The sequence below is a fragment of the Lottia gigantea genome (genome assembly GCF_000327385.1).
Source record: "Lottia gigantea unplaced genomic scaffold LOTGIsca_94, whole genome shotgun sequence".
Taxonomy (NCBI): Eukaryota; Metazoa; Mollusca; class Gastropoda; family Lottiidae; genus Lottia; species Lottia gigantea.
This window is the reverse complement of record NW_008711065.1, coordinates 502,822-518,369: the sequence shown is the minus strand read 5'-3', so window position 1 is coordinate 518,369 and position 15,548 is coordinate 502,822. Positions and strand designations below refer to the sequence as shown.

Below are 15,548 nucleotides of genomic sequence, written 5' to 3'. Positions count from 1 at the left end.
TATCAAGTGTTTGGTTGTATATGAGATTTTCGGTAGTTAAAAGATATTCGCTGGTTAATCCAAGCTACCCACGTGGTTCATGTAAACAAACATGGCGGGATTAGAACTGTTATCGGATCAAGGATTTAGAATAGATGGCCGTAGACCAAACGAATTAAGAAAAATTCAATGTAGACTTGGTGTTTTCAAACAATCGGATGGGTCGGCGTATATTGAGCAAGGAAACACGAAGGTGCTGGCCGCAGTGTACGGTCCACATGAGGTAAACAAAACAGTCATAAAATCACGGTGTCTGTGAAATGTAAAAAATCCACAATGGCTTAACCGCTGTGCCGATGATTATTCACATGAACTGTGTGAATATCCCAACTATATTTTTAGTTTTTTGTTGTTGTTGTACAGTGAAATTCATTATCCTTGACATTTGGTTTCTCTGTATGAAAATTAATATGATGATTGGTGTCTGATCAGACTGCTGAGTGATTTTTATTCATAAAACTCGTCTACGATCCTGACTTTATCACAATTTTTCGCTTGTGAACTTATTTACTACTTGATAACTTGAACAGTGCATTAACTTACCCAAATTACCTTTGGATCCATTAATATTGGCTCTCTTACCATGGCAACTTCACCAACCCAGCTTTGTAACTCTCTTGAATTGCCTGTATGACAGATGGCAATCTCTCGTTTCTGGTGGAATATAGAACAGATCGACCAGGAGACTTCTTGACCCTACGGCTTGAGTATTATGACCTCTTGGCCCGTTTATGTTTTTGCTATTTTAATGATATTGTTTAACTACAGGTGCGGGGAAGTCGATCTAAGATGTTACATGATAAAGTTTTGGTGAATTGTCAGTACAGCATGGCTACCTTCAGTACTGGAGAGCGAAAGAAACGACCGCGTGGAGACAGGAAATCTACTGAGATGACGATGCATTTAAAACAAACATTTGATGCTGTGATATTGACCAGTTTATATCCACGTTCACAGATTGATATTTATGTTGAGGTAAGAAAATGTCAATGTAGATTTTTAATAATACGTACAGAAATACATATAGCCCACTAAGAAACATATCAGTTATGTGGACTCTCTGAAAGGGATGCTGAGTTGATAAACACAGTTGCAGAGTGGCACGGGGTGTCCTGGCCAAATTAGCAACTCTTATGTAGCATACAGTACCTGCCACAGTACTTATAATAGTGGTAAACTTGAAGGAATTGTAAAGAGGTTTTCTAAATTTTGTCTGTGTATCTTTTACACTGATAGCATATATTTGCACCATTACAATTTTGATTAGTGATGTCATAAAACACTTGGTTTTAGTAGAATTGCAGGAGCCACAGACGTCTGATTTAAAATTGGAATGCGATCAGTGTCCCTGATACACATTAAAAAATTCTAGAAAACCTCTTTACAATCTCTTTGATTTAAATAATGTTTTGTCCCAAGAACAAATTAATTGAAGAAGTTTTTTGAATTTTGTTTATTATTTTTATGAGAATTGAAATATCAACCTCAAAATATTACTGATAATCTTAGAATGTCTTTATGTTGATAAAAATATAAACATCATCACACATCAGGTCTTCAAAAATTGTTTATGTTTTTACAGAGGCCCATTTTCAGCCAAAATTTTTGACTTTTTTTGGGTTGAAATTTCTATGAGGGAAATGTGTTTCTTTTCAGTGTAAATTATTAAAAAAAATTTATCAACTTAAAAGACACTCTTAGACTATCAGTACTATTTTGAGGCTGCTATTCCAATTCTTATAAGAATTATGGGTAAAATTCAAAAAACCTTTTACTTTGCTCAGACAATAGAGGATAGATAATAAATCTCTATTTCATTATATTTCCAGGTATTACAGTCAGATGGAGGAAATTATTGTGCCAGTGTGAATGCTGCTACATTAGCTCTAATAGATGCTGGTATTCCTTTAAAAGACTATGTATGTGCGTGTTCCGCTGGCTTCGTGAATGATACATCTATAGTAGATATCAGTTATCTAGAAGAGTCTGGAGGTGGTCCGGAGTTAATCGTGGCCACTCTTCCCAAATCAGAACAAATAGTGTTTTTAGAGATGAATTCTAGATTACATGAAGACAATCTAAGTAAAGTATTAGATGTAGCATCTAAAGGTTGTAAAGATATTTATGAGATATTAGACCGAGCTGTTCGAGAACACGTCAGTAAAGTTTCTCATTCTTTAGCCACCACTGATTAATAAATATTCAAATCAAATTCTAGTTTTTATATAGTTTGTATTTTTCAGATTAAAAGATGAGTCAATATATTTTAATAAATCTTGCTATGGTTGTAAATATCATAATGTGGAAGAGACCTATTGAAATTCAGAGTTTTCCAACTGTGTTATTATACAGAGTTATTGCCCTTCTTGAATCTTGTGGACACTTTACAAACAAGGCTGATAATAAAGCTAGACTCGACTGCCATTACAACTGTTGGCGTAGGCCTATTACAATGGTCATTGCTATTTTGTAGATATGTATAACATTGTTTTATTTTAAAACACGAGGTCTAAGTTCTACACCTTTATTTATTACTGAAAATAAAAAAACTTTGAAATATAAAAATATAAAATGAATCATTTGAGAAATATAAAAAGCAGAATGAGTACAAATTGATAAGATTTACAAATACATGAAATATTTCAAATGAGATTGAATGGTTTTTAACCAAGTAAAATTAATGAAAGAGATTCACACTCCTGGCAAACAACTTGCTTAAAGCTAAACTGTTGATAAATGAATTTTTTTTATTAAAGCTATAAGCTTACTTGAAAAGTAAAAAAAAAACTAATACATTAGCCATTTGATTATGAAATAAATGACTACCACCACAACTATATAAATCATGATTTGTAAAAAGTGTAGTTTAACAAGATACATCTAGCTTTGGTTGGACGGAATCTAATAACTGATCACAGATAAAAACTGATCAAAGATAATAACTTATCACAGATAAAAACTGATCACAGATAATAACTTATCACAGATAAAAAATGATCACAGATAATAACTTATCACAGATAATAACTTATCACAGATAAAAACTGATCACAGATAAAAACTTATCACAGATAAAAACTGATCACAGATAATAACTTATCACAGATAATAACTTATCACAGATAAAAACTGATCACAGATAATAACTTATCACAGATAATAACTTATCACAGATAAAAACTGATCACAGATAATAACTTATCACAGATAAAAACTTATCACAGATAATAACTTATCACAGATAAAAACTGATCACAGATAATAACTTATCACAGATAATAACTTATCACAGATAAAAACTTATCACAGATAATAACTTATCACAGATAATAACTTATCACAGATAATAACTTATCACAGATAAAAACTGATCACAGATAATAACTTTCTTACAAAATTATTACAGATTTTAATACTGGTTGCACAAGGAGACAGGAAAAAATGAAAAGTTGATAGCCAAAATCGTTTGTAGATGCACTCTCCACTTCCGAGATTAGAAAATTGTGGACTATCTGAGAGAGGTTCATTTGACAGGTTTGAAATGATGAAAACAGGTTATGGGGTGCATCAATGATCGTAAAGAGTAATTCTTCTGTTTGTGACTAGGATAATATATAGTTGAATTTTTACATCACAAGGCTTTCAAGATTTATCAAGGTATAAACTATTATTAAACTTTTTTAAATTGACATAGAGATATTAACTGAAACCCTGTACACACTAATAGATGTTGAAGTGATAGCTTTATTAATGCTTTAGCAACATATATACATGTAACATATATACGCATTATATACAAAACGAATACGAATACGATTTTAATAATACAATTATAAATCAACATATTAATAAAAGATATTATATATTAGATCTAAATCTTACTTTTAATAGTTTTCACATCAACTCGTTTTGAACTTTTTCAACATCTTTTAACAATTTGAACCCCCAGACTTCACATCTATACATTAGAACAGACTTAACTCAAGAATCATAAATTTTCTATTTACAGTCAATAGACATATTTAACTTATTAATAATGAAATATAATAAATACAAAGCCTTTCTACCCTGGTCATGTAACCGTATCTTAGTAGCATTAAAATGACCATTGTAATTAAGAAGAACTCCGAGATATATATATATGAATCGACAACTTTCAATTCATTTCCGTTTACGAACCACTTAACTTTAATGGCATGTTTACTTTTTTTACACTACAATCTTTGATTGTCTTCATTAATACACAAATTCCATTTCGAACAAAACAAATAAAATAAATCTAACAGGCGTTGTAATTCTTTTGGACATTTGCAGAATAAAACCGTATCATTGGCAAACATTAAAATAAATAAGATTCTATATCTAACAACACAGAAATCACTATTATGATCAATTTCAGGGAACAAATTTGTTTCAACGTCATACATAAAAAGTAAAAACAATATAGGAGACATTGGTTCGCCTTGTTTTACACCCATTTGGTATTTAAAACTATCAGATATTATACCATTTACTCTAACGTGTATCATTATTTATATTGCCTTTATAATTTATAAATTTACAGCTACTACCAAATTGGTGAAGCTTGAAAAATAATATATTATGTGAAATCTTATCAAAACATTTTACGGAGATCTATAAAACTAGCATACATTTCTATAAGAATTAGATTAGCAAAAATAACAGTAACATTTAAAGATGGATTTCCTTATTTTCTAGTGTCAAATTAAGAAAAATTATTTGGTTAATTGGTGTTTTTAATGAATTATCTTGTAATCTTAATCATATCATTATGTTCTTATTGCGTATAATTAAGAGTTTTAACCAATCATTACTTCTTGTTGTCTTACATTGTCACTCGATTCGGTACCCTTTTTTCTATTCTTTTTTACATACCTAAAAAATAAAGAATATTTTCTTCTTTTTTTGTGAAGCAATACATGCCTTAATATAAACTATCTGTACTCTCCAAATTAGATACTGAGTAAACATGCCCAAAAGCCTAGAGACGACATCTGTACGAACTTATTCCAGAAGGCTTAACGGGATTGTAAAGAGATTTTTAAACCTGCTGGTGGAAATTAGAATCATAACAATAGTTCTATTTTGGTTTTCATGAATAAATAAATTAGTCAGGAAATACTATATAGATAAATTAGTCAGGAAATACTATATAGATATAATATATTAATTATACATCACTCTAACAGTGAGTTAAAATCTACCTGGCTGATCTTCCCCTCAACTTCTCCTACACAGTAGCTGAATATATTGTGGTTGAACTTAATTTCAATATTTGCGTCAAAATTTCCCATTTTGCAAATCCGAGTCTTACCTGTTTTTCTTCTTACACAGAACACATACTATCACTACTACAAATACCACGAATACTATTACTCCAACAATCGTTCCAATTATTATTTCTGTAATATGGGTTAATGAAGACACAAAATAAAGATATAATTTTATATTTAGAAGTATTTACAGTAAAATGTTACAATATTTTAGGAACTGCTCGATATATTTTTAATAAATACGTCATAAATGCAGACAATATCATTAAAGGCCATGCTTCACCATTTTCGGTGGTTGATTTGGGCTTTGAATATATGTAAATAATCTTTACAACTACTAGAACAGCACGCAAATTAAATATCCCTTCAAATATACCTCAAACTAGGAATTTCAATTTTTATATATTTTATTATGCGAAAGTTGTACGTCTTGTTGTTAAGGTCTATAAGAGTAAATGCCAAGGACGTCGCTGGGCGATAATTTTTGATTTATAAAGTCTTAACCATTCCTGAAGGCTCTTAAAAGTAACTTTAAAACAAGAGATAATTCTGGATACACGTGGATAGGGAGGCTAAATTTCGAAGGTAAGCTGTGAATTTTATTACTGATTAGACCGAGGTACATTTTACTCCTCAAAAATAGCAAATCTGTCCCTATAAACACTGAGCATCCTGAGTAGATGCATTGTCAACTGAAGATGAATTATGATCAAATTTAAATATCAATTTTAGAGGTGATATTTCTGGTCATAATTCCTTAAAGTACAGTGACCAAACATGTAATAGTTGAACATTGGTAAACTAATGACATACAGTTCAATAACAGATATTTCTAGTTTAACAATAAACGACAGCTAACCTTTGTTATCTTCTTGTTCAATGCTTTGTTTATAGATACAATCAGTTCCTTGGTATCCATCTAAACAATCACAAGCTCCATCTATATAACTACAGTTATCATGTGACTGACAGAATCTTTCTGAACATTTAAACTGACAGTTCTCTCCATAAGTTCCATTATCACATTCTAGACATAGAAAATATCAGGTAAGATTTTGTTAGAAAGGTAATCAGACAAATACCATGTCTATAAAACCATCAGTGGATTGACTCAATAGTGAATATTTATAGAATATATCTGAAGGGAATAATAAAAGCTCTGTCAACATTATAAAATATTGTACCTTGTATACAATCTATTGACTGGTATCCTCGTCGACATCCATCAATACATTTTCCTGTTTTACTCTCACATTGTAAATTACTATCTTTACATTTTCTATCTGAACATTTCATATCACAAACTTCACCATAAAAACCTTCTATACAACCACCTTGACAGCTACCATAGATATGATGACATGGTGATGTTTCTACTAAACAATTTCTATCTGAACATAGTTTTAAACATCCAGCACCGTATGTACCATTATCACACACTAGAAATAGATAAGTATGTATGGATAAATGCTCACGCAATACCTCCCAGGCCCGAGTTCGCAATGTCATCTATCTATCTATCTATCTATCTATCTATCTATCTATCTATCTATCTATCTATCTATCTATCTATCTATCTATCTATCTATCTATCTATCTTCCTATCTATCCGATCTTTACTTTGACTACAAGTTGTTCCTGTCCATCCATCAGAACAACCATTAGGACATTCACCAGTCTCTGAGCATCTTTCATTATTAAAACAATGACAGAAGTTGTTACAATCTGAACCAAACGTTCCTACAGAACATACTGAAATAAAGAAAGATATGAAGAAATTCGGTTCTTCCGACGGTCATTAGTCCACACCCAATACTTATATTGAATACTGTTTGTATTCGGTATTATAGACGATACTTTCCAGTAACTATATTATTTTGTCATTAAAATGCCTCGGGACGTAGTAAGTGAGCAAGGAAAACCTCCTTTTTCTACGTTCAAAGTAATTTATTTTTCTAGACAATATTTATTCATAAAGTACAAGTTATTCATTACATATATATATATATATAATCAATGGTTTCAGAAACAAGTCGAAGCTTCTATTAATCCATTACCATTTAATAAAGTTTTCAAATTATAAAATATCAGAGATATATCAGATTGTAATTTATCGAAACGTTGTCTTCAATATAACCTTAAAGTTTTGTACAATATCTGATTAAAAGTTATAAGTAAGTGTTGTGCAGTTTTTGTTTGTTTGTTTGTAATAATCACAAAGTTCTCTCTCGAAGTCTACAGATATACGGAGATAAATGTGACAATGTCGTCCATAGGGTCAATCGGGAAATAGAATTTGAGTGATTGTAGTTTTGCTCATCGAGGCCTCGACAGTCATCACGACCCACCAGCGACCAGGTCGATCGAGAGCAAGAAGTTTAACGGAATGTTATTTCTAGTGCTCTAATTTAATAACTTAAAATAAAATCTAACCATATATCTCTACTTCACATAATGTTAAATATCTTCCATTATGACTGATACGATCATTACTGATATTAACATAACGACCATATATAACATGACTACACTCTATATTTTTAACAAATGGTGGCGTCGAACTCAGACCTTCTTTATAACATAGTTCTGGTTCTCCATTCTCTTTAGTAACATGTAGTAAAATTCCATTCACTGATGCTAAATCTGAAAACAAGATTTGAAAAATAACACCAATAACTGAAAGATCATAATTATCATTTCAAAAATAACTGAAAGATCATATTATTTCTACTTCCAAGTGAATTGTTATTGTAAACAATAATATTTTTCTACTCACCCCTTTTCGCTGAAAGAGAAAATAAAAATAACAATTATAAGTTGTTAATCTCTTCCTTTTCTAAATTAAAGATATGTATTAACCTATAGCCTGTTACTGTATATTAGGTACAAGATATTGGCTAAGAGCAAAACTTACAGGTTTTATTCAGGTTTAGGTTTATGATATTTCTTAGTATCATGTGCTTTGGCATTATCCTAAACGGATTTCGTAATTTAGCGAATTTTGAAAGATGCGACACAGATTGAGACTAGTATAGTTTGTAATTTTTGGAAAATGTTAGACAAACGTCATTCTTACGTTGGATGATGATGTGTTTAATAGGATAACCTTCTTCTAGATCTATTCCCAACCATTTACCAGTTTTATTATAGTTATAACATTTGTCAGGTTTATTAGTAGTTCTATCACCAGATTCTCTCTTTGTTCTGTTAGTCTCAACCTGACTTGGTGATTTATTTAAAGCTACATTCTCTATAAAATATTTACATCATCATTCAAGGGATGGTAAAGGAATATAAACCGTGTTATTTATTTAACATGTGAGCTTTATAGTTCTCACTAATTTTAGGAAATGTGTAAATAATTATACCCTAGTGTGAAAAGGTAATTTAACTCAATAAACGTTTTGTTTTTAAATGGTAATAATTTAGTAAATTGCAGACATCACTTGAAACCATGGTGATATTATTTATTAAATATTTCCCATGGTGATATACAAAGATTTATGTTTCAAGTTTGTGTGTTTGATGGAATACAAAGTATTATTATATTATAAAGCAATTTCTGGTTTGTCTTCCTTTAAATTTTCATTCTAAATACTTCTTAATCAACAATAAAACATTGCCAAATAATTAAAATTAGATCAAACTTCCGTTCCTATTTTATTAGTTTATGTCTAATATGCCTCGGAATGCACCTATTGTTCGAGTCACATTATCCAGTCACTGGAAAAGGCAGCCACGTGATTGGTTAAAACAGAGCTCAAGCAAGCAAAGGTCAACAGAATGAAAAGTCCAGGTCAGTGTTAGACCTTACTGTAGTGGTTACGTACAAAGCTAATAGCTAATAAAACATTCGAAACGAAACTAATAAAATACGAACGGAAGTTAGGTCTCATTTTAATTAGACTGCCAAAAAAGAAAAAAGTTAATTTGAGATGTCTTATCCCAGCAGTGGATCTTTGTAGATTCAGGTGGTTACACTCAAAATGTTACTCAAAAAATCTTACGTTTTTGACAAGAAGCACCAGACCATCCATTAGCACAACCTCCATTACAGAAACCAGAATATTTATTACATGGTTCATCATTTAAACAGTGACAGGTATATCTACCATCAGGTCCAAACTTAACACCTGTATTTAATATATCGTAAAGTAAACTTTTTTGTTTGTTTTTTACTTGAACCAGGCTGGGTAGCTAGGATCGATCCTAGGAACTAGGGATAGGTATTAAGACATACTATATTAAAGATTTTTCCTATTCTCCAAACGATCCTTCAGGTATCCTAACTTTGGACAAGTCACTCTCCACCCTATATAACCATAAATAAGTCACTAAATGACATTCTTGATAATGGCTCCAAAAACGCTAAAAAAAAAAAGTTTAAAAAACACAAAATTGTTTGTCTTGGGGGCAAGATTTGAGACTCTTAACGACCTGTTTCCTGTGGAGACTTAGAACAATAAATATATACTTACATTGAGTGAGGAGAATGGTAGAAAAAATAACAATTATCAACTTCCACATTATATCTTACATCTTATATCTATATCAATTACATAATTGATAATTAGTAGCATGTACATTGAAATAAATAAGAAATGATGTTTTAGATTAGTAAAATAATTTGTAAATTTTGTAATGTGTTTAATAGAGTATTCTTCTGGACTCTGTTTGTCGGGGAGATGTCAAAGCTTATATGATTGCATTATTGTGGTCTGAAGTTGTTACTTAATACTCGCTTCGAACAAAGTTTCTTTTTCTTGATATTGTCAGATAGTGTTATATAACCAGTGGGGAAGTCGTCTGTGTGGATTCACAGAATGATGTCACTATGTTATGGTATATTATCCTTCACTAGAAATATTGAAATATAGTTCTATATACCTTCAACAGACAAACAGAATGATTTCACTATATTATGGTATATTATCTTACTAGAAATATTGAAATATAGTTCTATATACCTTCCACAGACAAACAGAATGATTTCACTATATTATGGTATATTATCCTTCACTAGAAATATAGAAATATAGTTCTATATACCTTCCACAGACAAACAGAATGATTTCACTATGTTATGGTATATTATCCTTCACTAGAAATATTGAAATATAGTTTTATATACCTTCCACAGACAAACAGAATGATTTCACTATATTATGGTATATTATCCTTCACTAGAAATATTGAAATATAGTTTTATATACCTTCCACAGACAAACAGAATGATTTCACTATATTATGGTATATTATCCTTCACTAGAAATATTGAAATATAGTTTTATATACCTTCCACAGACGAACAGAATGATTTCACTATGTTATGGTATATTATCCATAGTATTCAATAGAGATATTGAAATATATTCAGATACTAATAGCAAGGTGACAAATTCACGTTAGTATTATAATATCCAATGTAACTACATTCAAAGAAATGCTTAAACGATTGTTACATATAATAATTAATAGTTTGTCATTTGTTAAGCACTATAAGTCTTTAGCCTACAGTAATATAAACATATATATAATATACAGTAATATAAACATATATATAATATACAGTAATATAAACATATATATAATATACAGTATATAAATATATATAGAGAGGATTTTAAACTTAGTGTTTATGTCATATGAAATCTATGAAATGAGTTTCCAGATGTAATATTATCCGAGACCTGAATTAAATATTATATTTATCACATACAACGATCATTAAACTACGGAAGCGTATTAGGGCCATTCATTTTTATTTTTTTTGAATTTTCAAGTTAGTAACTTGAATTTTCAAGTTAGTAACTTGAATTTTCAACATTTTACTTGAAAATTCAACATACTAACTTGAAAATTCAAAAAAAAAAAAAAATGAATGGCCCTAATACGCTTCCGTATTAAACAGATATTTTCCTTTAATTCCTTGCACATTTTCTACATAGGACGCTCATTTTGAGGTTTTTGCACCATTCTGCAAAATGTCCATGTTCGTAACAAATAAGATCTAGATAAACACATTCATTTGATAACTAAATTGAAATTTTTAATCAAAGTTATGTGATTTGGAATAATTTCATACACTTTATAGGATTAGGTAGTATGACGTTACTTAACAGCTTGTAAACAAAAATGTCGCATCTAATATTTTCTGAAGTTTGTTTGTATATTAGATAAGATGAAGAATGTCGTTTGATTAAAAGTTAAAATTCTTGTGGTCCACAGGGATCCTTTTTTTCAGCAAGTTAAATGTTTGGTTGTGGTTTTAGAATACAAACTTCTTCTGATGGTGTACAATTGTTTAAATAATTTGCCTCCAAGATATCTATGGGATCTCTTAACTCCAAATATTAAAGGGACAAAGTGCCCTTTTGAGTCTTGAAAATATGTAAATAGTCTTCGGAAGTAATAAAAATGTACAAACTTTGTGGATAAATCATTGCGTGTAGCAGAACCACGGTTATGGACCAATTAGTTTGGGACCAGATGTAGGAAGAACACCAACATTATGAGGACAAAGTGAAGTCTTACACGCGGCTGCTCGCTTTTAAAATGTCACGATGGGCGCAAAGTGAGCTCTAAGTAAAAATTCCGAATTTGGAAGTAGTCCTCAGATATAATGATTATAAGATATTTTAAGAACACACCAGATTGAGTTACACTAGCCATTGTTAGATATAGGATATAAGCCAGAGAATGGACAGATTTCATGATTTATCCTTTATTCAAATGATAGCCCAACTAAGTAAAATTAAATGTGATCAAAACAACTCACTGATTGATTAAAATTCAAATGAATTCAGCTTATTACAACTAGACCTTCTAGAACGTCAGTCTTACAACCAATAGAGGAAAAATATTTGTATAGTGAAAAAATATAATATCTTATGATTATGGATTATAAACAAAATTTTTACTTCAATCAGAGTTTTTTTTCACATATTTAATTGGATGCTGAATTTAAGCCCTGTTAATACGGCCAAATGTTACTCACATAAGCATATTTACTCCTGGGGTATATTTGCTTACGTAAGTAAAAGATTATTTACATTGCGTCCGCAGGTGTTATATGACAGGCTGAATAAATAAAGTTTTCTGTTATAAACATAACGTTTTGGTCATTTGAGAAAATGTCATCAATGATTCTTATCCTAAAAAAAAGCAGGAGAGTTGTTCTCTACTTCCTGATTGGGATAAATCCTGGGATTATGTCGGAAGATGAGTGTGTGGAGGAATCCACGCTCTCAGTACTGGTGGAATACGATTGTGAAAAGGTCTCCAGATGATACATTGCGGGTAGAGAATTTTCGTATGAGAAAAGAAACATTCTATTAAACCCTAATTGCCAACAAGAGAGTTTTATGTCACAGACCTCCATTGAGTTGGACCATAAGCTCGCCATAGCTGTTCACTGGCTAGTTAGTTCTGCAGAGTTTGGGAACCTATTTGGTGTATCTAAATGAACTATGCGTTTTCACGAGCACATATACTCTAGGAGTATAATTGCTTATAAGTAAATATACTTGTCCACGACCTCTTGAGGTGAAGTACAATACTCCTAGAGTATATTTGCTTACTTTTAAGTTTACACGACCACTTTTACTTATGTGAGTAGGACCTATATATACTTACGTAAGTATATTTACTTAAATAAATAGACGTGGTCGTGGTGATAGTTTTTTGACGATTGCTTCGTTAAGTCACATAATCGAGAAACATATACATTGTATATGTAATCAATGCAAAGACACAAACAAAACTACGCATGGCTCTTACATGGAAATAACAAACAGGAACGTAGTTCACATTCATTTTGAACCATTTGAACTAGCTGGTAATATGATGTTGTGTGTTACTCTGAGTAAGAAAGCAAGGCTGTTATTTTGATGTTTATTCTGCATGTACCATATTTATACATTTTATACTCCTATCTTCATACAATCTTTTCAAATTATTGTTTTTATATATATATTTGTATGCTGTCCACTAGAGGCGTATATGCAACACATCGTAACGCCCCAAAGTGAAAGTCAACTTGAGTCTTGGATAATTGGAAATTCGATATAGTGACATTTGTAAGTCTCGGAGTAAGAGGGTTTACATGATGATGAAACAGGGCTGCAACAGCCACACACACACACACACACACACACACACACACACACAACTAATATCAAACGGACCTTCGCAGAATCATCTCTGTTGCAAATTTAATGGGACTGATTTATTTTCTCTAAACTTTTGTTGCTATCCATCGCAAGGCATCGCAAAACTTTTCTCCATCGCAGACCGTCGCCAATTCCTAAACTCCCAGAGTCTCCACCCTTACATTACCCTACCCCACAACCACCCAACAACACCCATCCTCTAATACCCCTAGCTATAAATCAGTATATCTAACACCATTATCATCTATATATTCTACAGTCCCATCATCCTGGTGCTCAACCCACTCTAGTTTCACATCCTGATAACTTTTCAATGTACCAGGATTGGACGAGGTCAGAGACAAACTATCCTCACTAATAGATTCACAATGATCAGGATCAGTAGTCTGTGCAATCGAACAGACCTTCTGAGTTAATGTATCTGATTCTGAATGAAGATGTGTTGTTTCTATTTGATTCAGTTCACTGTTAATTCTCTTTCTTTGCTGCCTTTTATCTGAAATACAGAGAGGGCGTACCGGTATGATAAAATAATGTTCTTTTTGGGGGAGTTGTGAAGAATTTAGAATTTTCTTCATCTGATTGGTCAGTACAATTGTATTATTAATTATTATTGTAAACCAATTAGATTACTGATTTTTTTTTTTTATAAAAAAAACCCTTTTGACAATTAGGCCCGAGAGTGTTTTATTCGATGAAGGTTTCGACAATAAGGCCCGAGAGTGTTTTATTCGATGAGGGTTTTGACGATTAGGCCCGAGAGTGTTTTATTCGATGAAGGTTTCGACAATTAGGCCCGAGAGTGTTTTATTCGATGAAGGTTTCGACAATTAGGCCCGAGAGTGTTTTATTCAATGAGGGTTTTGACAATTAGGCCCGAGAGTGTTTTGTTCGATGAAGGTTTCGACAATTAGGCCCGAGAGTGTTTTATTCGATGAAGGTTTTGACAATAAGGCCCGAGAGTGTTTTATTCGATGAGGGTTTTGACAATTAGGCCCGAGAGTGTTTTATTCGATGAGGGTTTTGACAATTAAGCCCGAGAGTGTTTTATTCGATGAGGGTTTTGACAATTAGGCCCGAGAGTGTTTTATTCAATGAGGGTTTTGACAATTAGGCCCGAGAGTGTTTTATTCAATGAAGGTTTCGACAATTAGGCCCGAGAGTGTTTTATTCAATGAAGGTTTCGACAATTAGGCCCGAGAGTGTTTTATTCGATGAAGGTTTCGACAATTAGGCCCGAGAGTGTTTTATTCAATGAAGGTTTCGACAATTAGGCCCGAGAGTGTTTTATTCAATGAAGGTTTCGACAATTAGGCCCGAGAGTGTTTTATTCGATGAAGGTTTCGACAATTAGGCCCGAGAGTGTTTTATTCGATGAAGGTTTTGACAATTGGGCCCGAGAGTGTTTTATTCGATGAAGGTTTCGACAATTAGGCCCGAGAGTGTTTTATTCAATGAAGGTTTCGACAATAAGGCCCGAGAGTGTTTTATTCGATGAAGGTTTTGACAATTAGGCCCGAGAGTGTTTTATTCGATGAAGGTTTTGACAATTAGGCCCGAGAGTGTTTTATTCGATGAAGGTTTTGACAATTAGGCCCGAGAGTGTTTTATTCAATGAAGGTTTCGACAATAAGGCCCGAGAGTGTTTTATTCGATGAAGGTTTTGACAATTAGGCCCGAGAGTGTTTTATTCGATGAAGGTTTCGACAATTAGGCCCGAGAGTGTTTTATTCGATGAAGGTTTCGACAATAAGGCCCGAGAGTGTTTTATTCGATGAAGGTTTTGACAATTAGGCCCGAGAGTGTTTTATTCGATGAAGGTTTCGACAATTAGGCCCGAGAGTGTTTTATTCGATGAAGGTTTCGACAATAAGGCCCGAGAGTGTTTTATTCGATGAGGGTTTTGACAATAAGGTCCGAGGGTTTTGATATAATAGTCAATAGGTTACTTACAGACTTTAAGAGCTACCAATGTTCCGATGATAGAGAAAATAAGAAAACAGATGATGATTATAATAGAAACTGGTTTATAAATACTCTCTTC

The 15,548-nt window shown here is 32.0% G+C and overlaps 3 protein-coding genes across 3 annotated transcripts in view; 1 reads left to right on the top strand and 2 right to left on the bottom strand.

The window, feature by feature from the left end:
- The first annotated feature begins 83 nt into the window (after positions 1-83).
- LOTGIDRAFT_237076 (hypothetical protein) lies at positions 84-2,249 on the top strand. Its single transcript, XM_009068804.1, has 3 exons — positions 84-262; positions 808-1,014; positions 1,869-2,249. The coding sequence occupies exons 1-3, from the start codon at positions 92-94 to the stop codon at positions 2,232-2,234; spliced, it is 744 nt and encodes a 247-aa protein (XP_009067052.1). The 5' UTR covers positions 84-91; the 3' UTR covers positions 2,235-2,249.
- A 2,610-nt stretch (positions 2,250-4,859) lies between these two features.
- LOTGIDRAFT_170165 (hypothetical protein) lies at positions 4,860-9,860 on the bottom strand (the record flags this gene model as incomplete). The annotated part of the gene is made up of 10 exons (XM_009068803.1): positions 4,860-4,935; positions 5,375-5,462; positions 6,193-6,360; positions 6,518-6,772; positions 6,954-7,085; positions 7,767-7,976; positions 8,110-8,118; positions 8,410-8,583; positions 9,341-9,466; positions 9,812-9,860. The coding sequence occupies 10 exons, from the start codon at positions 9,858-9,860 to the stop codon at positions 4,860-4,862; spliced, it is 1,287 nt and encodes a 428-aa protein (XP_009067051.1).
- Positions 9,861-13,716: 3,856 nt separating this feature from the next.
- LOTGIDRAFT_237075 (hypothetical protein) overlaps positions 13,717-15,548 on the bottom strand; it is a gene marked incomplete at both ends in the record, with an annotated part of 7,073 nt that continues 5,241 nt past the window's right edge. The window contains one exon of the mRNA XM_009068802.1: positions 13,717-14,000. Coding sequence (XP_009067050.1) covers positions 13,717-14,000 — 284 coding nt within the window. The remainder of the gene's footprint in view (positions 14,001-15,548) is intronic.

Excerpts from the sequence above, each read along its gene's own strand:
- LOTGIDRAFT_237076 (XM_009068804.1), top strand. The coding sequence starts at position 92 with ATGGCGGGATTAGAACTGTTATCGGATCAAGGATTTAGAATAGATGGC. Across the intron at positions 263-807 it reads CAGTGTACGGTCCACATGAG|GTGCGGGGAAGTCGATCTAA; the intron begins GTAAACAAAACA and ends GTTTAACTACAG. Across the intron at positions 1,015-1,868 it reads AGATTGATATTTATGTTGAG|GTATTACAGTCAGATGGAGG; the intron begins GTAAGAAAATGT and ends TTATATTTCCAG.